Source organism: Nansenia antarctica (genome assembly GCF_963989245.1).
Source record: "Nansenia antarctica genome assembly, chromosome: 5".
In the NCBI taxonomy this organism is placed as follows: domain Eukaryota; kingdom Metazoa; phylum Chordata; class Actinopteri; order Argentiniformes; family Microstomatidae; genus Nansenia; species Nansenia antarctica.
Window position 1 is genome coordinate 14,085,864 of NC_137690.1, and position 18,918 is coordinate 14,104,781.

The 18,918-nt window shown below is 42.9% G+C and overlaps 2 protein-coding genes and 1 long non-coding RNA gene across 3 annotated transcripts; 1 reads left to right on the forward strand and 2 right to left on the reverse strand.

Moving 5' to 3' along the window:
• Positions 1-5,694: 5,694 nt before the first annotated feature.
• Positions 5,695-8,504, reverse strand: LOC308157763 (F-box only protein 4-like; the record flags this gene model as incomplete). Its single annotated transcript, XM_080531370.1, has 7 exons — positions 5,695-5,778; positions 5,993-6,198; positions 6,530-6,702; positions 6,882-6,957; positions 7,512-7,732; positions 7,939-8,213; positions 8,481-8,504. The coding sequence occupies 7 exons, from the start codon at positions 8,502-8,504 to the stop codon at positions 5,695-5,697; spliced, it is 1,059 nt and encodes a 352-aa protein (XP_080387496.1).
• Positions 8,505-9,891: 1,387 nt separating this feature from the next.
• LOC308157690 lies at positions 9,892-11,030 on the reverse strand. The gene is made up of 3 exons (XR_013937457.1): positions 10,958-11,030; positions 10,116-10,197; positions 9,892-9,977 (listed from the first exon to the last, which is right to left on the reverse strand). It is a non-coding gene; the product is annotated as an uncharacterized lncRNA (long non-coding RNA).
• A 3,759-nt stretch (positions 11,031-14,789) lies between these two features.
• LOC308158858 (zinc finger protein 131-like) lies at positions 14,790-18,468 on the forward strand (the record flags this gene model as incomplete). The annotated part of the gene is made up of 8 exons (XM_080532568.1): positions 14,790-14,925; positions 15,235-15,336; positions 15,657-15,801; positions 16,190-16,319; positions 16,474-16,692; positions 16,830-17,205; positions 17,370-17,500; positions 17,764-18,468. 8 exons carry the CDS (start codon positions 14,790-14,792, stop codon positions 18,223-18,225), a joined length of 1,701 nt encoding a protein of 566 aa, XP_080388694.1. The 3' UTR covers positions 18,226-18,468.
• Between the last annotated feature and the right edge of the window lie 450 nt (positions 18,469-18,918).

The window sequence follows — 18,918 nt, forward strand, 5'->3', positions numbered from 1 at the left end:
GTTAGAATTATAAGGATCTCCATTTTTGTCAGAATTGAGTTTTTTACATAATCTGATCCATTAGGTGTTTATTAATGTCTGTGTGGTGTTGTTTTTAAAATGTTGACATTTTTGAGTTAGTAATTCATAAAATACAAAGGTTCCATCTCACAGAACATAATGGAATGTAAAAACTTTGACGCTCAATATCTCTGAACCACCCTAAACGGAGATAGAACCTTATCATTCTAAGCTCACGATTTACGCACCTGTTCCGGTTGTATTTTTCTACGTGCAGGCCCAGAGGGGATAGGTCAGATGCCCATGGGTCTACATATCAATACGTAGGAACTTTACTATTATATACATCAGGTTAGGAACGGATGGCAACTTTTTCCTATGTATCCTAGCTGGGGTGGTTAGGTAGCCAGGGCTTTCTGTCGTTTATTATTTTGGCACCGTTCAGCGTCCCCTTGGTTTCCATGTGCTATTTTTTTGTTACTTAATACATTATTTTATTTTAGTTCCGTCTTTGCAGAGTTTTCTGCAAAGGCGCACCCACACCCCACAGCATCGCTGCAGTATGTTAGGCCCTGGTTCCCTAGACCAAAGGGTCGTAACACTTGGTATTTAAAAAGCAGCTCAAATGTTGGTGTGTGTGGTGTGAATGTTTCAGCAACTACCATCTGCAGAAACCGGATGGCCAGACTACAGTTTGCTAAGAAAGTACCTAAAAGAGCCTACGGTGTTCTGGAATGGTCTTTGTGGATAGATAAGACAAAGATTAACATGTACCAGAGTGATGGCAAGTGTGGAGAACAAAAGGAACTGCCCAAAATCCCTGGCATCAATCCCTGGGTCATCTGAACTTGGCAAGGGGTCAAATAAGACTTCTGAGAATATGCAGGAAATATGTATACTATGTATACTTTATTATATGATAATAGGCAAAAGAGAAAAACTGGTGATCTGGTGTTTCTATATTGATTCATAGAGGAGTGTCAGAGACGGTTGTTACTGAAAATTCTGAACTGTATGTTGCAATCAACTCTCTCTCTCTCACACACACACATTATAAGTGCCTACTCTCTGTTTCTGCTTGTTAGGGAAGATTCAACTCTCTCTCAGTGTATTTTCTCCTCACCTGCTCTGGTTGGCGATAGGAATTTTCTTGGTCTGATTTAACTGTGCAGCAATGCTCAGATTGCATCATCTCATCTCACCTTCTAATGCAGGCTAAGACACACTACATGGCCAAAAGTATGTGGACACCCCAACATCACACCCATATGTGCTTGTTGAACATCTCATTCCAAAACCATGGGCATTAATATGGAGTCGGTCCCCTCTTTGCTGCTATAACAGCCTCCACTCTTCTGGGAAGGCTTTCCACTAGATTTTGGAACATGGTAGCGGGGATTTGGTCCCATTCGGCCACAAGAGTATTACTGAAGTCAGGCACTGATGTTGGGTGAGATGGACTGGCTCGCAGTCAGTGTTCCAATTCATCCCAAAGGTGTTCTATGGGGTTGACGTCAGGTCAGGTCGTCTCTGTGAAGGCCGGTCAATTCCTTCTACACCAAACTCTGCAAACCATGTCATTATGGACCTCGCTTTGTGCATGGGGGCATTGTCATGCTGAAACAAGAAAGGGCCTTCCCCAAACTGTTGCCACAACATTTGGAAGCATACAATTCTCTAGAATGTCATTGTATGCTGTAGCATTAAGATTTCCCTTCACTGGAACTAAGGGGCCTAGCCCAAACCAAAAGAAAAACAGCCCCAGACCATAATTGTGTCCACATACTTTTGTCTATATAGTGTATCCCTCCCAGGGAACTGGGCCAACCACAGCTAAGGCATCAGCACTCTATAGTATATTTTCATAGCACTTAGCAACGATAGCAACGATGTTGCTCCACTATGTGGTGGTATTGAATTTCACATTAATAAGTGGATTTATTCATGTTGATAACACTATCCTCATGAAGTGTTACCAATTTAAATGTTTTTAAAGACATTTAAATAAAGGAGACAAAACTGACCTTAGATCAGTGTCTAGGGAGCTTCGTCCTCACAACACATTAGCGCTTATTGGTGTGCAAGGACAGACACTCTAACCTGAGGAGCATGTGATTAAACACACAAGACACAATTAAAACGTGACATAATTAAAGGTTAAGATCAATAATGCTAACTGAGGAGTGGCCAGAGATAAACAAAATGAAAGAGCACAAGAGAGAGAGACAGTTCTTTTTTGCTGTATATCGTTTTGGTAAGATTGTTTTTGGCTCAACATGCCAATAAAGTATTTTAATTTAATTTAATTGAGAGAAAAAGATAGAAAGCAGAGAGAGATATAGAGAAAAGGGAGAGATAGCCCCTTGTATAGGGACCATGCATGTTTGTTTCTTGTTCCACAACCTTAACTCCTTGTTATTCCTTGATTAATCGGTTTTTCGATGTATGCTGACAAGACAACCATGGATCATCGGCAATAAACTTTGTGTGTAAAACTTATTTATTTTAGTATTAATCCTCATGAATTTCTTCTTCTGAATACTTAAATTAGGCTAATATAACAATAATGCAGAACAGGAAAAAGGCATGCCATTTCCAACTACAATGTTTGCCAATAGTCTAGCTATACCCAAAACTAATTATAGTTTTAAAGATAAAGATTAAATGGAATTTAATTTGTCTGTGGTAATAGCTACTCGGGTCAGTTTTGGCTAAAGCATTGCGAACGGATGTTAATTTGTGTTTATTCGAATGGGGAAAAAATGGTCCAAATGTTAAAAATGGATTTTGACCTTCAGGAACGATGAATCAATGATTCTGTCCCATCCCTAATTGTGAGAGGGAAATACAAAATATATACAGTATGTTTTCTCCTTATGCAGGGGTTAGTGCAGGCTTCTTCCCTATAGCATCATATCCTGGAGTTCCATTTCCACTCATGGAAAGAAAAAAAGAGGCCAGGCAGATCTGGAACCCATCCCCCTTCAAAACACGACCCTAACCCCAGTGTACAGGATTGAACCCACAGCACCAGCCCCAACCCTAGTCCTCACACTAGCCCCAAGCCCTAGGTCTTACTATAGCAGTACCAGCCCCAGCACCCACAGCACCAGCCTCAGTCCCTCTCCACTGCTCTCTGTGTGGGTAGTGACAGAGCTTCCGTCCCTACCCCCAGCAGAGCTAGAGGGTGATAACAAAGGATTTGTCATTGTTATTCCCTGCACACCTGCGTTTAAGTGGAGTTCCCACGCTAGGACGAACACAAATACCCAGAGGGTATGCAGATACACATACATACATACACACACACACACACACAAACACACACACACACACACACACACACAAACACACAGAATTGGAATTAACAATTTAGATTAAAAATAAAGGAGGTGTGGCCACGGCGCACATTTGGGAAATGGGTACGTTTCACTTCAGCAATTTCACTCACTACAGTCCTGACATGCATACCTGTCTTAGGAAAGCTTTCTGCATGTTGGCACGTGTGGTCTTGTAAAGCAGAGGGAACGTTTTCTGCACACACACACCTTCCCTAAAACTGTGTGTGTGCGCCGTAATTGGTTGAGTAAAGGGAGCTGAAAGATAAACATCCTGTTTACAAAAGGAAAAGATGAAAGGGACAGTTCTATCCCTTAAAAGACACACACACACACACACACACACACACACCACATTTTACCACCATGAAAACCCTGGCTTCCATCTCCGCAATTCATACTAGTCTTAATGCACCCAAATTGCACCACTTTTGACTGCATTCATGTATTTCTGTGAAGATGATTATAACCATTCAGAGACCTTTTGAGGTAAAGGTTGCAGAAAAAAAGATGGTTAGGGAGACGATTCACCATGTTGTTGCCTAGGGGATTAGAACAAAAGGCTGGACATAAAAAGCACATCACGTCACATTGACTTGTCATTATCGTTTTGGAGTTATCAGGTGTAAAGCGACAAAAAATAGAATAGAAGAAGAATCACCTGCTCATTTTCACATTGTACATGAATAACACATGTGACTAAATGGCCTGCCACCTTCTCTAGTTCTAGTAATCACAGATCTGACAGGGTTGGATAGGTCAAAACGCAGATTCCACAGTATTGCTTTCACCTCTCCAAGCAAGTCAGGCTAGTGATAACTCCACTGAGGCAAGGAAGGAAGGATGTAAGCATTTTCAAAGTTCTAACTAGACCATGCACCATCTTATGTCGGCCGGGAGTTTTGGGTCAGGACATCTGAGTGATAAAGAACTAGACCGAGTCAAACTACACATAGTGATATTGTTAGAACCTCTGTAGAGGTTGCTGTTGATGCAATCATGGTAGTAATCACCACCAGGCCTTCAGTTCATTGAGGTTACTCTGAAACAGTTGGTGCATATATAAGCATTAATAGCACAAGCATAAAATGCAGACGAAAATTGTGATATTTAAACTATTATGAGTCATTCTCTCCAGCAAGGACATCTCCCCGACAACCTGGCAGACAAACCTAACACTACTTACCACTACTTTTGTCTTACAACAAATACATTTGGAAGTGACTCATCTATCCATCGGTCATCATAAGAAAAATACATTTATGGTAGGACCAGGAGGAAGGAATTTATTTACAGTAGAGAAACTGTCCAGGACCAGGATGAGCCCATGAGCGTCCATGATGAAACAGAGCTGGAAAGGACAATGTGAAAGGAAAATAATCTGAGCCAGCGCGGTATGGTTGGGGTCGGCCCTGTAGTGTTCAAAGCCCCTTGATGGCCATAATAGGAGGGACAAAACTGAGCAAGTATCTAGTAGTGCTTACCATAGGTTCAGGATTAAGGTTAGAGGAAGGGTTAGCGGTTACACTCACATCTGAGAAGAGAACTCTCTCTTCTTCCTAGTGTGTGCCATAGTGATCTAAAACCTGCTGTCAGTAGTGCCCTCTGCTGGGCAAAAGGGAAACCTCCTCTTCCCTCCCCACAGACAGATGTGGGTTCAGTCCGGCGTGCCAGCGCTGACCTCAGAGGAAAATAACCACTGAGAACTGGAGTAGCACTCTGTACCCTCGGCTGTGCCAAAGACTAAGGCTTGTCCTGCTGCTGAACTCAGGAGGAAATACCTCTCTCTGTTCCACTAAACTTTCTTAATGCTGTCTGTGTGTGTGTGTCTGTCAGAGGTGGTTAAACTCAACATTTGGCTCCAATAAACTGACAGCTTAACTAATACTGAGTGTGTGTGAAGTTCTCGTTTCACAATGTGCTCTGACCCATCAAGGGTTTAAAGTTTTATCCTGTGATCCAACGAATCATGGTTCTAGCAATGACCATGTAGGAGCAGTAGGTCAGAGTCCCGCCTCACCATTTGGGAGAGAAACACCAAATTCACCATCCAGAGAGAAGCTCAGCACCATCAAATATCACTGGAAAACTACACTATGTTACATATGATTGTACAATTCTGTAGTGCTTTATTACATCATGAATATAAACAATAACAAAAACATGAACAATTGGAATCAATATAAAATGAATACAATTATCATATATATATATAAAAAAAATGCCATTGTGCATTTACATACTTCAAGATAAATATCAATTACAAGAGATATTTTGGTATAAAATCCCTTACTACCATTGCACTGTTCATTCAGTAAGGGCCATCGGCGATAACTATGTAATAGTAGTCTTACTACTACAGCCTGATTCCAGAGCAACCCAGCAGCCAGGAGATACCGTCCAGCAGCCCAGACAGAGATTCTGCTACTGTGTCCTGAACCTGAGAAATGAGAGAGAGAGAGAGAGAGAGAGAGAGAGAGAGAGAGAGAGAGAAAGAGAGAGAGATACAGGGACAGAGGCAGACAAACAGACAGACAGACACGCACACACACACACACACACACACATACACACACACAGGTTAGCATAAACATGAGTACTCCAGCACAGTATAGGGATACAAGCCTTTATATGTGCAGTGAAATAGGCCTCACCATCCATGGGTTAGGCAGAAGAGGGAGGCTGAGTCTCTGGGCCATCTCCACACAAGGAGTCCTGCTCCTGCCTCCGGTAGCACTCGATCTATGGATCTCTGGTTCTTCTCTGGACACACAAGAGAGCACAAGGAGGGGTCTGGAGGACGAGCCCCAGGCAGAGTCCACAACAGCCCGGATCTGGGCCCCCTCCACCACCCCCTCACCTGCAAGTAGGAACAGACAGTTGAAGTCACACAGAGCGACACCCAGGTGGAGTTACAGTTATAACACCAACCATGGTTATTGTCCCAATGAAGCATGAACCAACAGAGAGCCGGTATAATGCTGATGGCAACACCAGTGGTTTGGACCGCATAGACATGTTTTAACATGTGTGAAACGTTCCTTTGCGTTCACCTCCACCTCGTAATAATCATATAGTCTGTCATCAAAGCCCTGGGGATAAGATCAGGTGATGGTATGGCTTTGATCTCATCCTCTGACCTAAGAATGGGAGAAGGTGCTCTAAGGTTTGGAATGAGGCCATGATCTCACCTCCCCCTGGTTGTGCGTTGGCCACGTAGATGAACCCGTCCACTGCCTGACACACTTCCTGGACCTGAGTGGCAGGACTGAATATCGGGTGCCCTGATGGGTCCATTCCTTCTTGGAGGAAGAGTTTATTGCTGGCGCTCTGTTGCTCTATGCGCGCTCTCTCCCTCTCTGCTCTGGACAGAGAACGACAAAAGGTTAAGTTAAACACCCACATAGATATACATGATAACACACAAATGATTCAAATAGAAATTCACAAAGACATGTGAAAGACCTAAAATAATATGAACATAAGCACTACACCTCATATCTGTCACGAAAATAGTGAATACATGAAAATAGTGACTCTCACTTGTTGGTTGAGTAAAGAGTGAGAATGTTGAATTTGTGCTGGTTTTTGTACATGTAGCTAATCCCAGATCCAATCCCTACAAAAACAAAACACACCAAGAAAAACATTGATTTGGTTTAGTACTTGCTTCGCCCAAGAACATGTAACACAAGAGAGCCCCCTTGTGGTTGATCATTGGCATTGCTATGGTGCTTGGTGGTAGGACAGCTGTTGGTTCACCATATCAGTTTGTACTGGGTGTCTATCTTTCATTACTCCACCTGTTTGAAAATACTGTGCACATGCACCAGTGTCTGGCACTTAGAAGATGAGGATTAACAGCAAGGTGCAGGTGGTCTTTTGCCACTTCAGTTGTGCACTTATTGAGCCGGTCCGGATATAGATTAAGCCTAATGTTAGAGTCTTTGTTCATAAAAAAAAGATATAGAGTATATATAAATATAATATATATATATAATATTATATATATATATATATATATATATATATATACATACATATCTTCTCTAGAGATTCTCCATTGATGGTGACACTTAGTCCAGGACAAGGCCTAATCTGTGTCCGGGAAACCACCTCATTGTTTCTTATTCTACAAACAAAACAAAAAAAGACACACAGACAGACACACACCATTGATCTGTCGCTGGGGTATTCCCACAACCGGGAGCAAGTCTGGTGCGTTCATAAGCCTGGTCACCAGAGAGACCTCCTGCTGTTCCATGCCGGGACCAAACATGGCGAAGCGTGGCTCAGACGACGACACCAGCGACTGGAGGAAAGAGGTGACAACCCCATAGGGCGGCCGTGGAGGCAGCCATCGTTGTCTGCAAGCTGGGCATCCCTTCAGGTAGCTGTGAAGAGCAACAACTACTGTATATTGTTTTGGCATATGTGTAGGGTGTGTATACAAGGCATATGGTGCAATACTTTATCTATGACATATATTGCGTATTACTGTGGCCTACTATTGTACATTCGTAACACATTTCCTAAAAGTGGGACAAAAAACAAAAACATAGGCAATATTGAATGTATGACTTTTTTAGAATGTACCTACTCTGCCATGAAGTCCTGTCGTGGGGCCTCCGCCCCCCCTCCCTCCTCCGCCCCTTCGTCTACTCTCTCCTCCTCCACAAACAGCGGGGCACCCAGGGCCTCCAACCTCGGCATGGTCACATGATCTATGGAGGGCCAATGGGTCATGTCCCTGAGTAAGAGGTATCTCCACAGAAGCGGGTCTCTGATCACAGCCCTCCAGTAACGACTGGTGGCTCCTAGGCGACAGAGGTCGGCAGGAGAGAGGAGGGTCATGATCAGGAAATGCAGGTCAACCTGAGGAGAGGGGGAGAGAGAGACAGATAGAGAGGTATGGTGAAGGAGGAAGGGAAAAATACAAGAGGAGAGAGGGGATTTTATGATATGATGTGAATTGATGGGGATGATCAGATAAGTAAATAGATAGCCCATGTCTAACATTTTTTGTCAAAACAACATTCCAGAGTGATACTGATATTCCCTGAATCTATTATGACTAATGGACAAAGTAATCTTACCAGACACTGCCCTGAACAGGCATAACTCCGCTGCCAAGGTTCTCACCCGCACCAAGCCCTGGCAGCACATCACCCCCATCTGCACTGGCTCCCGGTCAAACACCGCATCACATTCAAACTCCTCCTGCTCACCTACAAATCCCTCCACAGCCTGGCCGCCCAGTACCTCTCCAATCTCCTCCACCACTACACCCCATCCAGAACTCTGAGGTCCTCTAACACAGGCCTCCTCATCCAACCCAGCACCAAACACCGGACCTTTGGGTACAGAGCCTTCAGTGTGGCAGCCCCCACCCTCTGGAACTCTCTACCCAAGGACATCCACGACTCTCCAACTCTGGACATATTCAAAACTGCCCTTAAAACCCACCTTTCCACCATTGCGTTCAACCTTTAGTAGCTGTTTCACTGTTTCTTGTTTTGTGTGTTTGTCTCTCTGGCTCTGTTCTGTTTTGGGTCTGTGAAAGGCGCTATATAAATTTAAGTTAATATTATTATATTGCAGATGTGTGGGGCTAGAAAGATGATCAGTCACTCTGAGTAAGGATGTTTGGTTATAAAGATAGACCTTCATTAATTAGACTTTGCCTCTGCATCCTGAACCCCTAAGCTACTCATCATCTCAGAATATTCAATTAATCCAGTTCATATACCAGAACACATTCACACAGAGACAAGGCTATGCTGACAAAACATGTTTTATTCACTGAATGAAAGAACCACATCACTTCCCCACTGCGGCCAAGACAGGGCATGGAACAGAGGGATCACTCGTCAAGAAAACCTTGTATTCACATGCCGTTTGATCAAACTCCATCATACACCTAGAGGGTTATGTATGATGGCATAACCATCATGGTTATGATGATGATGATGATGGCATCATGTCCGGTGACACACCAGGAATGTTGTACACCCGCTTTTCTAAGTTGCTCCAGCCACTGGTGAAGAGCTCTGTGGGTCCAGGTTTAGAGAGGAGGGATATGATGGTCAGGAATCATCCATATACTGTACCAAATGTTCTCAATACTCTTTTCAATACAGCACAGCAATATAATAAACACCCTCTGCAAGTATATCACAATATAAAGAGGGGTACACACACAAATATTATGAATTAATAGTTGTATCTTTTATAGAATGCATCATTGCTGCCACAAAGAACAATGTGTAAGCTCTTATAGGATCTGGCTATTGTCTTCAGCGAAAGAGGGGATTTTAGTCAATCGAATTACACAATTATTTTCCCTAACACTTCGATCTTGCTTGTGTGGATCTTTTGTGGAGTGTGATTGACACGGGCTGGGATGGCTGAGGGCTTAAGGGGATCATAACCTTTGCTGATGCTACAACCCCTTGATGTCCCAATCGTGGTTTTAAGCATTTTGTCAACATAAAGGTGTTCGACTTTAATGTCTTGTGTAGCTGTGTACTTACGCTGTGCAGCATGAGTTACAGTCGCAGTCCATGCATGCACTGTTCCTCCAGGAGGATCCCACATCATGCCATGTCTTATCCACATCATCCTGACATTGGGTCACAGCTAAACAAGAAAACAATTCAACATGCTCCATCTGCTATATACTCCATCTGCTGTATTTTTCCACATTGTGATCTGTATGATATGTTCCTGATGTGTGGATTGTGTATGGGTGGTTAGCAGCTTGGCTTTTGGTCTCACCGGGGGCCATAGACTTGACATAACAGGAAGCATGGAACAAGGGAATCAGGGCGCACAGGATTAAAGCTAGAGCCAAGGACCTCTTCACATGGAGAACAAGAAAAAACAGACATGCTTATCACAGGGAATAAAAACTAAGCCTACCATCAGTCCCATAAATGTCATGATTAAAAAGGCCCTTAAATAATATACAGAGCTGGTGTCTATGAACACACCCCTTGATGACCAAATGTAGCAACTGTAATGTTAGATTATTTACTCAATCTACTTCGTCTCAGGCATTTTATCTTAAATCCACAATTCATAAGATTTCTCTCAAAACAAGTGTTGTGGGACACTAAATTAGTAATGAGCAGTATCTAACTTACCGGTAATACATATCCACATTTTAAATGTACACAACATGGCCTACAGCTGCACATGTGAAAACATTACAGATTCCTGTCATACAAAACCAACTACATTTGGAAACAGTTTTATCACCTAGAAATATGGAGCTATTTTAGTGCCATCAGAAATTGAATTGTATTTGACAGATTGAATTGAAAAAACGAATTGTATTTAGAGAAAAAACGAATTGTATTTAGAGAAACTGAATTTGAAAACTAAATGAAAATAATGAAAACTGAATTGAATACAATTCAATCTGTCGAATACAATTCAGTTTGTGCTCAGATTCAATTCAATCTGTCAAATACAATTCAGATCTGTCAAATACAATTCAATTTGTGCTCATATTCAATTCAATCTGTCAAATACAATTCAATTTCTGATGGCACTAAAATAGCTCCATATAGAAAACCCCTGATTCAACCCCTGGGCAAAATGCCAACTAGACTCACCATGATTCACAACTTCCTCAGCAGGGATTCCACAGGGTTCTGGATTCTAGAAGGTTTCTGTTGATGAACCAAACAAAGACAAAAGGGGGATGGGGCACTTTTTCATCTATTCTCCCTAATAAACTATCATTGCCAGAACTCCTCCCTCTGGGCCTCGGTCGGCAATTAGTGGTTCCACCTGCAGGCAATTAAGATAGAGGCTGTGTTCGGAATGGTATACTAGCATACTGCATACTAGCATACTCAATGAGTATATACTGCATATGTGACGGGGTGTATCTTTACATGGATCACTCTCAGCTGGATGGCTCACGTTCATTTATTCTGTAGAAAACATGTACAGTGCATCAATTTGTGGACACGGTTGCAGGGTCATCAGGCTAGATTCCAGTCAGTGTTTTCAGATGAACTGACCATACAGTAGTCCCTCATACTACACAAATTATAACAATAATATGAAACAAAAATACAAAATGTGTAGACTACATAAATCCTCTCTTGTGTGATCGTACAGTGGTATTTGAACAGTCAAACAATCAATTATATATATATATTAACAATAACAATACAATGCATAGAAAAACAGCGCAACTGGAATACACGCATGCACACCACGTGCAACACATGGCTGCAACCTGACTGCTAGGTTAGCTGCGAGCGTGGTGCAAACTAGCGAGGTGGAAAACCCAACCTCATACAATACGGTCTACTAACTTTGGCAGAACAACAGACATACAATAGCACAACAATAATAATATTACCTGTAGAAAACATGTACAGTGCATCAATTTGTGGACACGGTTGCAGGGTCGGCAGGCTAGATTCTAAAATTATGTTACACACGGACATTCACGTTAGCGCCATCATTGTTAACAACAGAATACTCACATTAACAACTTGTGATATGTTCCAAACTAAAATACTATAAATGGGGAAACTCAAAACAGCTATCTTACTTATCAAACATTCAAATAAAACATAGGTACATTGATAATCTCTCAAACGATATTCGATCTCAGACCCTGTAGAAAACGTGACCTACCCAGTCAGTGTTTTCAGATGAACTGAGCAGGATCACGTTGCGTCCCGCGCTATGCACTGTACAGCTGCATTTACACAGCATCCCATTTACACAGCATATCACGGATACACCCCGGATATACCACGTCATTAAACCCCTAGAGGGCGCAGTTTAGTTCTATTTTAGCTATAATTGAACTTGAACTTTCTACTCCGTTACACATACTGCCTACTAAATTCACAATAAGTATGTGAAAACCAGCTGACCATTTACACTGTATGCATCAGTGGAGGCTGGTGACTTCCAGAATTGAGGAGGCCAATTTTTTTCCGCTTGCTCGATTCACTCGCGATGGAATGTTCCCTGTTCTTCTTATCTGTCTTTGTCAAAAATTATTAATTTGTGTTTGGCGATACTGAAGGGATTGGGACACTCTCAGGATGGTGGATGAAGCAGCTTTTATTGCCTGCACAATGGGTCATCAAATAAACAAAACAATTGGCATGAATCTCTGGTCCGCCTGCAGCAGCTATTGTCCCTTCTGCTCAGGCTCACAACATTCACCACAACATACTACATACAATCAATGACATGTCAAAAGCACTCAAACACTATGTCAATCAGACACACAACATACAATTCAGAACAATACTTCATCCATTTCTAATATTTATCCTGCAGAACAGCACTCATACGCGTGTGGCGGAAAAAGGTACTACACGGAAGCCAGGCCTCCTGTGCCCACCCATTTTCAGTGATTTGGCCAATCACATATTGCCATGAAAAAAATTGCATTACATTGACTTCTATGAGAAACCACTTTCCGACAGGAGGCCTGGCCTCCATGTAGTACCTTTTTCCGCCACACGCGTGTATGAGTGCTGTTCTGCAGGATAAATATTAGAAATGGATGAAGTATTGTTCTGAATTGTATGTTGTGTGTCTGATAAAAAATATAATTATTGCTTTTTTAAATCTCTCTCTCTTCTCTCAAATTATTGGGGAGGCCAGGCCTCCTCCACCTCTATGGAGGAGCCTCCACTGGTATGCATACTCTATAGCCTACAGGGTCTCGCTCCATAATACGGCCCACTCAGTCATGGTGAATGTTATCTGATGTTAAGAGGGAAGCTATCCTCTAATCTAGGAATTGGATTTATTCTAATATAGGCCTACCACTCTGAGTAGGGCTAGATGACACCCATAACGCCCTTCCACCAGCCATCCGATGCTCTGATACTCTCAATGCATTCAAGGACACTCAAGACGCATCTGTTCAGACTCTCCTTCGTAGCAGCACTGCATGAGTCCTGACTAACACCATCCCCATAGCATGAGTCCTGACTAACACCATCCCCATATGATAGCATGAGTCCTGACTAACACCATCCCCATAGCCTGACTAACACCATCCCCATAGCATGAGTCCTGACTGACACCAGAATGATAAGGTTCTATCTCCGTTTAGAATGATGAGGTTCTATCTCCGTGTAGGGTAGTTCAGAGATATTGAGCGTCAAAGTTTTTACATTCCATTATGTTTTGTGAGATTGAACCTTTGTATTTTATGAATTACTAACTCAAAAATGTCAACATTTTAAAAAATAACACCACACAGGCATTAATAAAAAACCTAATGGATCAGATTATGTAAAAAAACTAAATTTTGACAAAAATGGAGATAGAACCTTATAATTCTAACGTCACGATATCGAAGAACGCACACTTGTTACCAGGCAACACTTCTTGGCGTCCTCCGGAGTTCGCAGTGGCTGCTGGGAACCCGAGGCCCGAACACTGAGCGACCGCCCTTTTTGGAGGAACCAGAGAAGAGCAACGCTGCCAGTGTCGGCAGATATATCTACGCCAAAACAACTCCTCAAAGCGACAGAACCCAACCCGAGGTAGGTGTACGAATGTGTGAGAATGGACGATTTGTTCACGGGAGGTTTAAATAAGGAAACGTCTCACGAAAATGTGTATTTTAATGCGCGATTTGATGACGTAATGGCGATGGTCAAACTCGAAACAGCGAGAGGCCTACTCTGGAATTATGAACGTTAGCTCGCTGGCTAACATGCTATCAAGGTTGGTCTCTGTTTCATAACGAATACTATGGCGTATGTATTTTGGGTATGATTAGACATGCAAATATGTTACTGATGCATACATACATATTAAAGTTTGATTACGTGTTTTGTAGAGGCCTTCCTTTCCGCTAACACTAGCTAGCTTAGCCACCCGCGTTAGACAGCATCGTTCATTTCCATTGGCCAACATGGTGAGATGCACACTGCTCTCAGACGTCTGATTGGCTAACATGGTGAGATGCACACTGCTCTCAGACGTCTGATTGGCTAACATGGTGAGATGCACACTGCTCTCAGACGTCTGATTGGCCAACATGGTGAGATGCACACTGCTCTCAGACGTCTGATTGGCTAAATGGGACGTCTGTTCCTTATCATTTGCATTTTGTGGGACGACGCTATTGGACAAAACATTATTTAATTGTTTGCTAATACTACAAAAAACACTTAAGCAATTTGCGTCCATCCATATTGATCTCTGTTTATCCTTATTATTGGCAGATGCACATGACATGCAAAACTTGAGCAAACTACACAACGTTCCCAATCTTTAATATTGCTCAGATTATGTGAACAGATTAACTGTAACTCAGTGCCCAGGCCACATCACCTATTAGAAAGTAACTAATATTCTTGGTAATAATGTGAAATTGTGTGTGAAAACCTCATTATGTATGTTTTTTATTTTTATTTCTGTCTGAACAGGGAGAAGGGCTGAGCGATGGCAGATGAGGTGGAGGTGGAGGTGGAGTTGGAGTGTGGGAGTGAATTCCCAGCCCATTATAAAGTCATGCTAGACAAACTGAATGAACAGCGGCAACTGGACCAGTTCACAGACATCACCCTGATAGTGGATGGTAATGCTTCATTTCAAAAGATAGTTCACCCCAAAACATTGAAAATAGTCTTAAGTCATGCTTACTGTATAGTCCATATTCCATGCTATCTTTGAGGTAGAAAAATGCCTGACAAACTTGGATTTTTGTCCTTTTGATACTTCGAGTCACTTTTTAGGGTTATTAATTGCAATAACAAAACAATGACATGTTGTTGTGTGAAGCCAAAGTCAAACACCCACACAGTGTGAATATTAAGTGTGAATATCATTCTAATTTATTTTATTATTTTCCATTCTTTGAATTGTTCTCCCTCCTCTGTCTGTGTAGGGCACCAGTTCAGAGCTCACAAAGCAGTGCTGGCAGCATGCAGTCAGTTCTTCCACAAGTTCTTCCAGGATTTCACACAGGAGCCTATGGTGGAAATAGAAGGTATGATGGACCACCAGTCTACTGACTGAATCAGTCAATCAAGAAGATGAACAGTAGAAGAGCTTGTGGTTTGGTTGCTATATCGCCACATTTACTTGTAGACATAAGACTAGAGCTGCATCCACACTAGTACCTGAGAATTAGCTAAGCCCCTGCTATGGAGAGCAACAGTTGAGTGGTATTTTAGAGACAAATAAAAGAAGCCACTTTACAACTAACAATTAACCCTAACCTGTGAGGAGGTATAATTCTGGCTTTTCACATGCCATCACAGTACAGCGAATTAACACACCCATCAATTCTTGTTGTCTTTTTGGCAGGAGTGAGTAACTCAGCCTTCCAGCAGCTGATGGAATTCACCTACACAGCCATTCTGTCTGTCAGTGGTCCGGAGGAGATCAATGATGTATTTAAAGCAGCCGAGTACCTCCAGATGCAAGAGGCCATCAAGGCCCTTAACAACAAGTTAGTTACCGTAGTATAATGCATCTTTTAGTGTTTTCCTATGAGTTGAAAAGCCTTTTTAGTTTTACCATAGCCCTTTTTGGATATTTTAACCTCGTCTTGTTGATTGTCCTATTTGTGGTTTGTTTTTGTATCCTTTATTTAACCTGGTAGGACAATTTAGAACAGATTCTTATTTACAATGCCGACCTGGCAAAAGGCACAGCCTTTTGAAGGGTAGGGGGTAAAAGAAATACAAAAGTTAAAACACATTGAACATGACAAACAAAACAGAACAGAGAACAAGAACAGTTACAAGTCAGGGACAAATCAGACCAACAACAAGCAGTATGTAGTACTCGTAAATGGATAGAAGGAGTCAAATGCAAATCTCTCCTCCTCTCTGTAGGACGGTTGATGACACCCCCTTCAGTCCCTCCCAGGCTCTGACAGGGAAGAGCAAGGCCAAGAAGAGGAAGATCGCTGAGACATTCATCAATGTCATCACAGAGACTCTACCATCAGCGGAGAGTGAGCAGGTCAGAGGATTTAACCTGATTCATAACCTTTATTGTATAGAGTTATATAGAGTTGATGTTCAACAGCAATTTAGATTCTGAATTATCTTTATTCAATGTTCCTTTTTCCTAGTTTTTGCTGCTACAATTTGCTGATCCCACTTTCCTTTGACAGGTGCATATTGAGGTGGAGATCGCAGAGGGGGCTATCGAGGTGGAGGAGGCGGGGCTGGAGGAGGTGGAGGAGGCAGGGCTGGAGGAGGTGGTAGACGCCGCGCGGAATGCCCAGGCGGCTTCTGACGACTCGGCGCTTGCACTGCTGGCTGACATCACCAGCAAGTACCAGCAGGGGGTGCCCACATTGCATGTGGTGAAGAAGGAGTCACTAGAGGAGGTAAACTATAAAGGATACACATAAGTAAATAATCAAGCCAATTACAGTCATGTGTAGGTACTGTGTATGCTATTTGTATGGGTCCAAAGTGAATTCAAATAAGGCATTCAAATGTGTATGTGTGTACACGCTTTTAGGACATGGTGTATCAGGAGGAGACCGTTACGGCACCCAAGGCCATAGAGAACATAGAGGTGGTAGAAGTCCAGATCTCCCAACTGGACAACATGTTCCGCTGCAACAAATGCGACCGCAGTTTCAAGCTCTACTACCACCTGAAACAGCACATGCGTGCGCATGTTGCCTCGTTGGACAAGCCGTACGTTTGCAGACACTGCGGTAAAGCCTACACCCGAGAGGGGGCTCTGAAACAACACATCACCACGTTTCATTTTGAAGCGGAGGAACTGTCACGCAACCAGAGACCACTGAAGAAGGTGCACGTGTGCGAGTACTGCAAAAAGAACTTCGACCACTTCGGCCACTTCAAGGAGCACTTGCGGAAGCACACTGGTGAGAATGAATTACTTGAACGTTCAAGAGTAGCATCTAACATTTAGCATTGTGACTTTTTGTTATCTCTTGAGTTTGCATTGACTTCAGACAAGTTTAACCTCTTGACTTGTACATGGATAAGTTGTGCTTAGTTGTGGGTTATTTCTTGTGCTTGTGTGCAGGTGAGAAACCGTATCAGTGTCAAGACTGCCACGAGCATTTTGCCAGGAACAGCACATTGAAATGCCACATGGCCGCATGTCAGAATGGCGCCGGGGCAAAGAAGGGCCGCAAAAAACTCTACGAATGTCAGGTAAGAAGTGCCATGTTCAGCCGCTAACAAAATACTTTAATGCAAAGATAATTCTGCTGAAGGCACAGTTTGCCCAATATTGGTTCACTGCTAATAAACAGTCAGGAGACTGGAGGAATCAGATTGTGTGGTTCTCAGATTATTTTGAACCCTTCAAGTGGACCAAACTTGGTAGTGTCATCATACACTGTGTACACAAAAACAGTATCCTTCTTTGCTTTTCTAAATCCTCCCTCTTTCTCTCTCTCCCTCCCCACTCTCAGGTGTGCAGTAGCGTGTTCAACAACTGGGACGAGTTCAAGGACCACCTGGTGACCCACACAGGGGACAAGCCCAACCACTGCACCATGTGTGACCTGTGGTTCACCCAGCCACGCGACCTCCGAACCCACCTCCAAGACCTCCACGGAATCCAGGACAACAAGCTAGACCTCCACGGAATCCAGGAGGTGGTCATTGCTGACCCCAACGCCGTCACAATAGCAATGCAGGGCGAGGAAGAGGAGACCGTCCTATTGGAGGATGAGATGAGGGAGGAGCATGTCGACATGGTCGCGATGGAAGAGATGACGACGACGACGGTGGTAGAGGATGGGGGGTTGACGGAGGAGGTTACGGAGATGTGCGAGGAGGATGTGGAGAGACTGGCGGGGGTGCACATCAGGGTGGTAGAGATAACGGGCGTGGTGGAGGTGGAGGATCCAGAACAGACTGTGGATGTATGAGGCTGGAGGATCATCATGGCTACGCCTCAAATCATACCTCTTCGCCCATACTTGGTTGCAGACTACTTTCAAACCTAGCCCTTTGTGGCTTTGATTAATAGTAGTGCACTTATATGGGAAATAAAGTGTTATTTGAGGTTGTCGTCGAACTGGAAAACGTCCACACCCGGTCCCCTCCAACTTCACCCTAAGGATTGGGTAATGGACAGAGATGAAGATGATCCATTGATGCTATTTATTTTGAGCCTGGTGTTATGGTTCCCCGCCTGTCTTTAAGAGATAATGCCCTCTGAATGACATCAGGACAGATCACAGAAGGATCAAATGATTTAAATCTGTTTTCCCTTTATTTGTCTTTACAGCTATGTTCATTTCAGACCATAATTGTTCATTTGCCAAGACCATGTGTAACGGGTTATGAGCTGTGTGAATTGCATAACTCATATGGCAGCAGAAGACTTGCTGATGCACCTCATTGCTAATGCCACACATTAGTTTTATGCCACACGTTTGCTAGTTTAAACCTATATTGGGCAGCACTGGCCTGTTTGTTGAAAGATCATTCAGGGGTATGATTAAAAAGAGCATGTGTCATAGTCTCCTAAAGAGCTTTATTTTCTTAACTTTTAGTGAGTTTGTATAGTAAGAGAATGGCCGTGTGAATTGTTTGTGAATGCTCGATTATTCATGTGA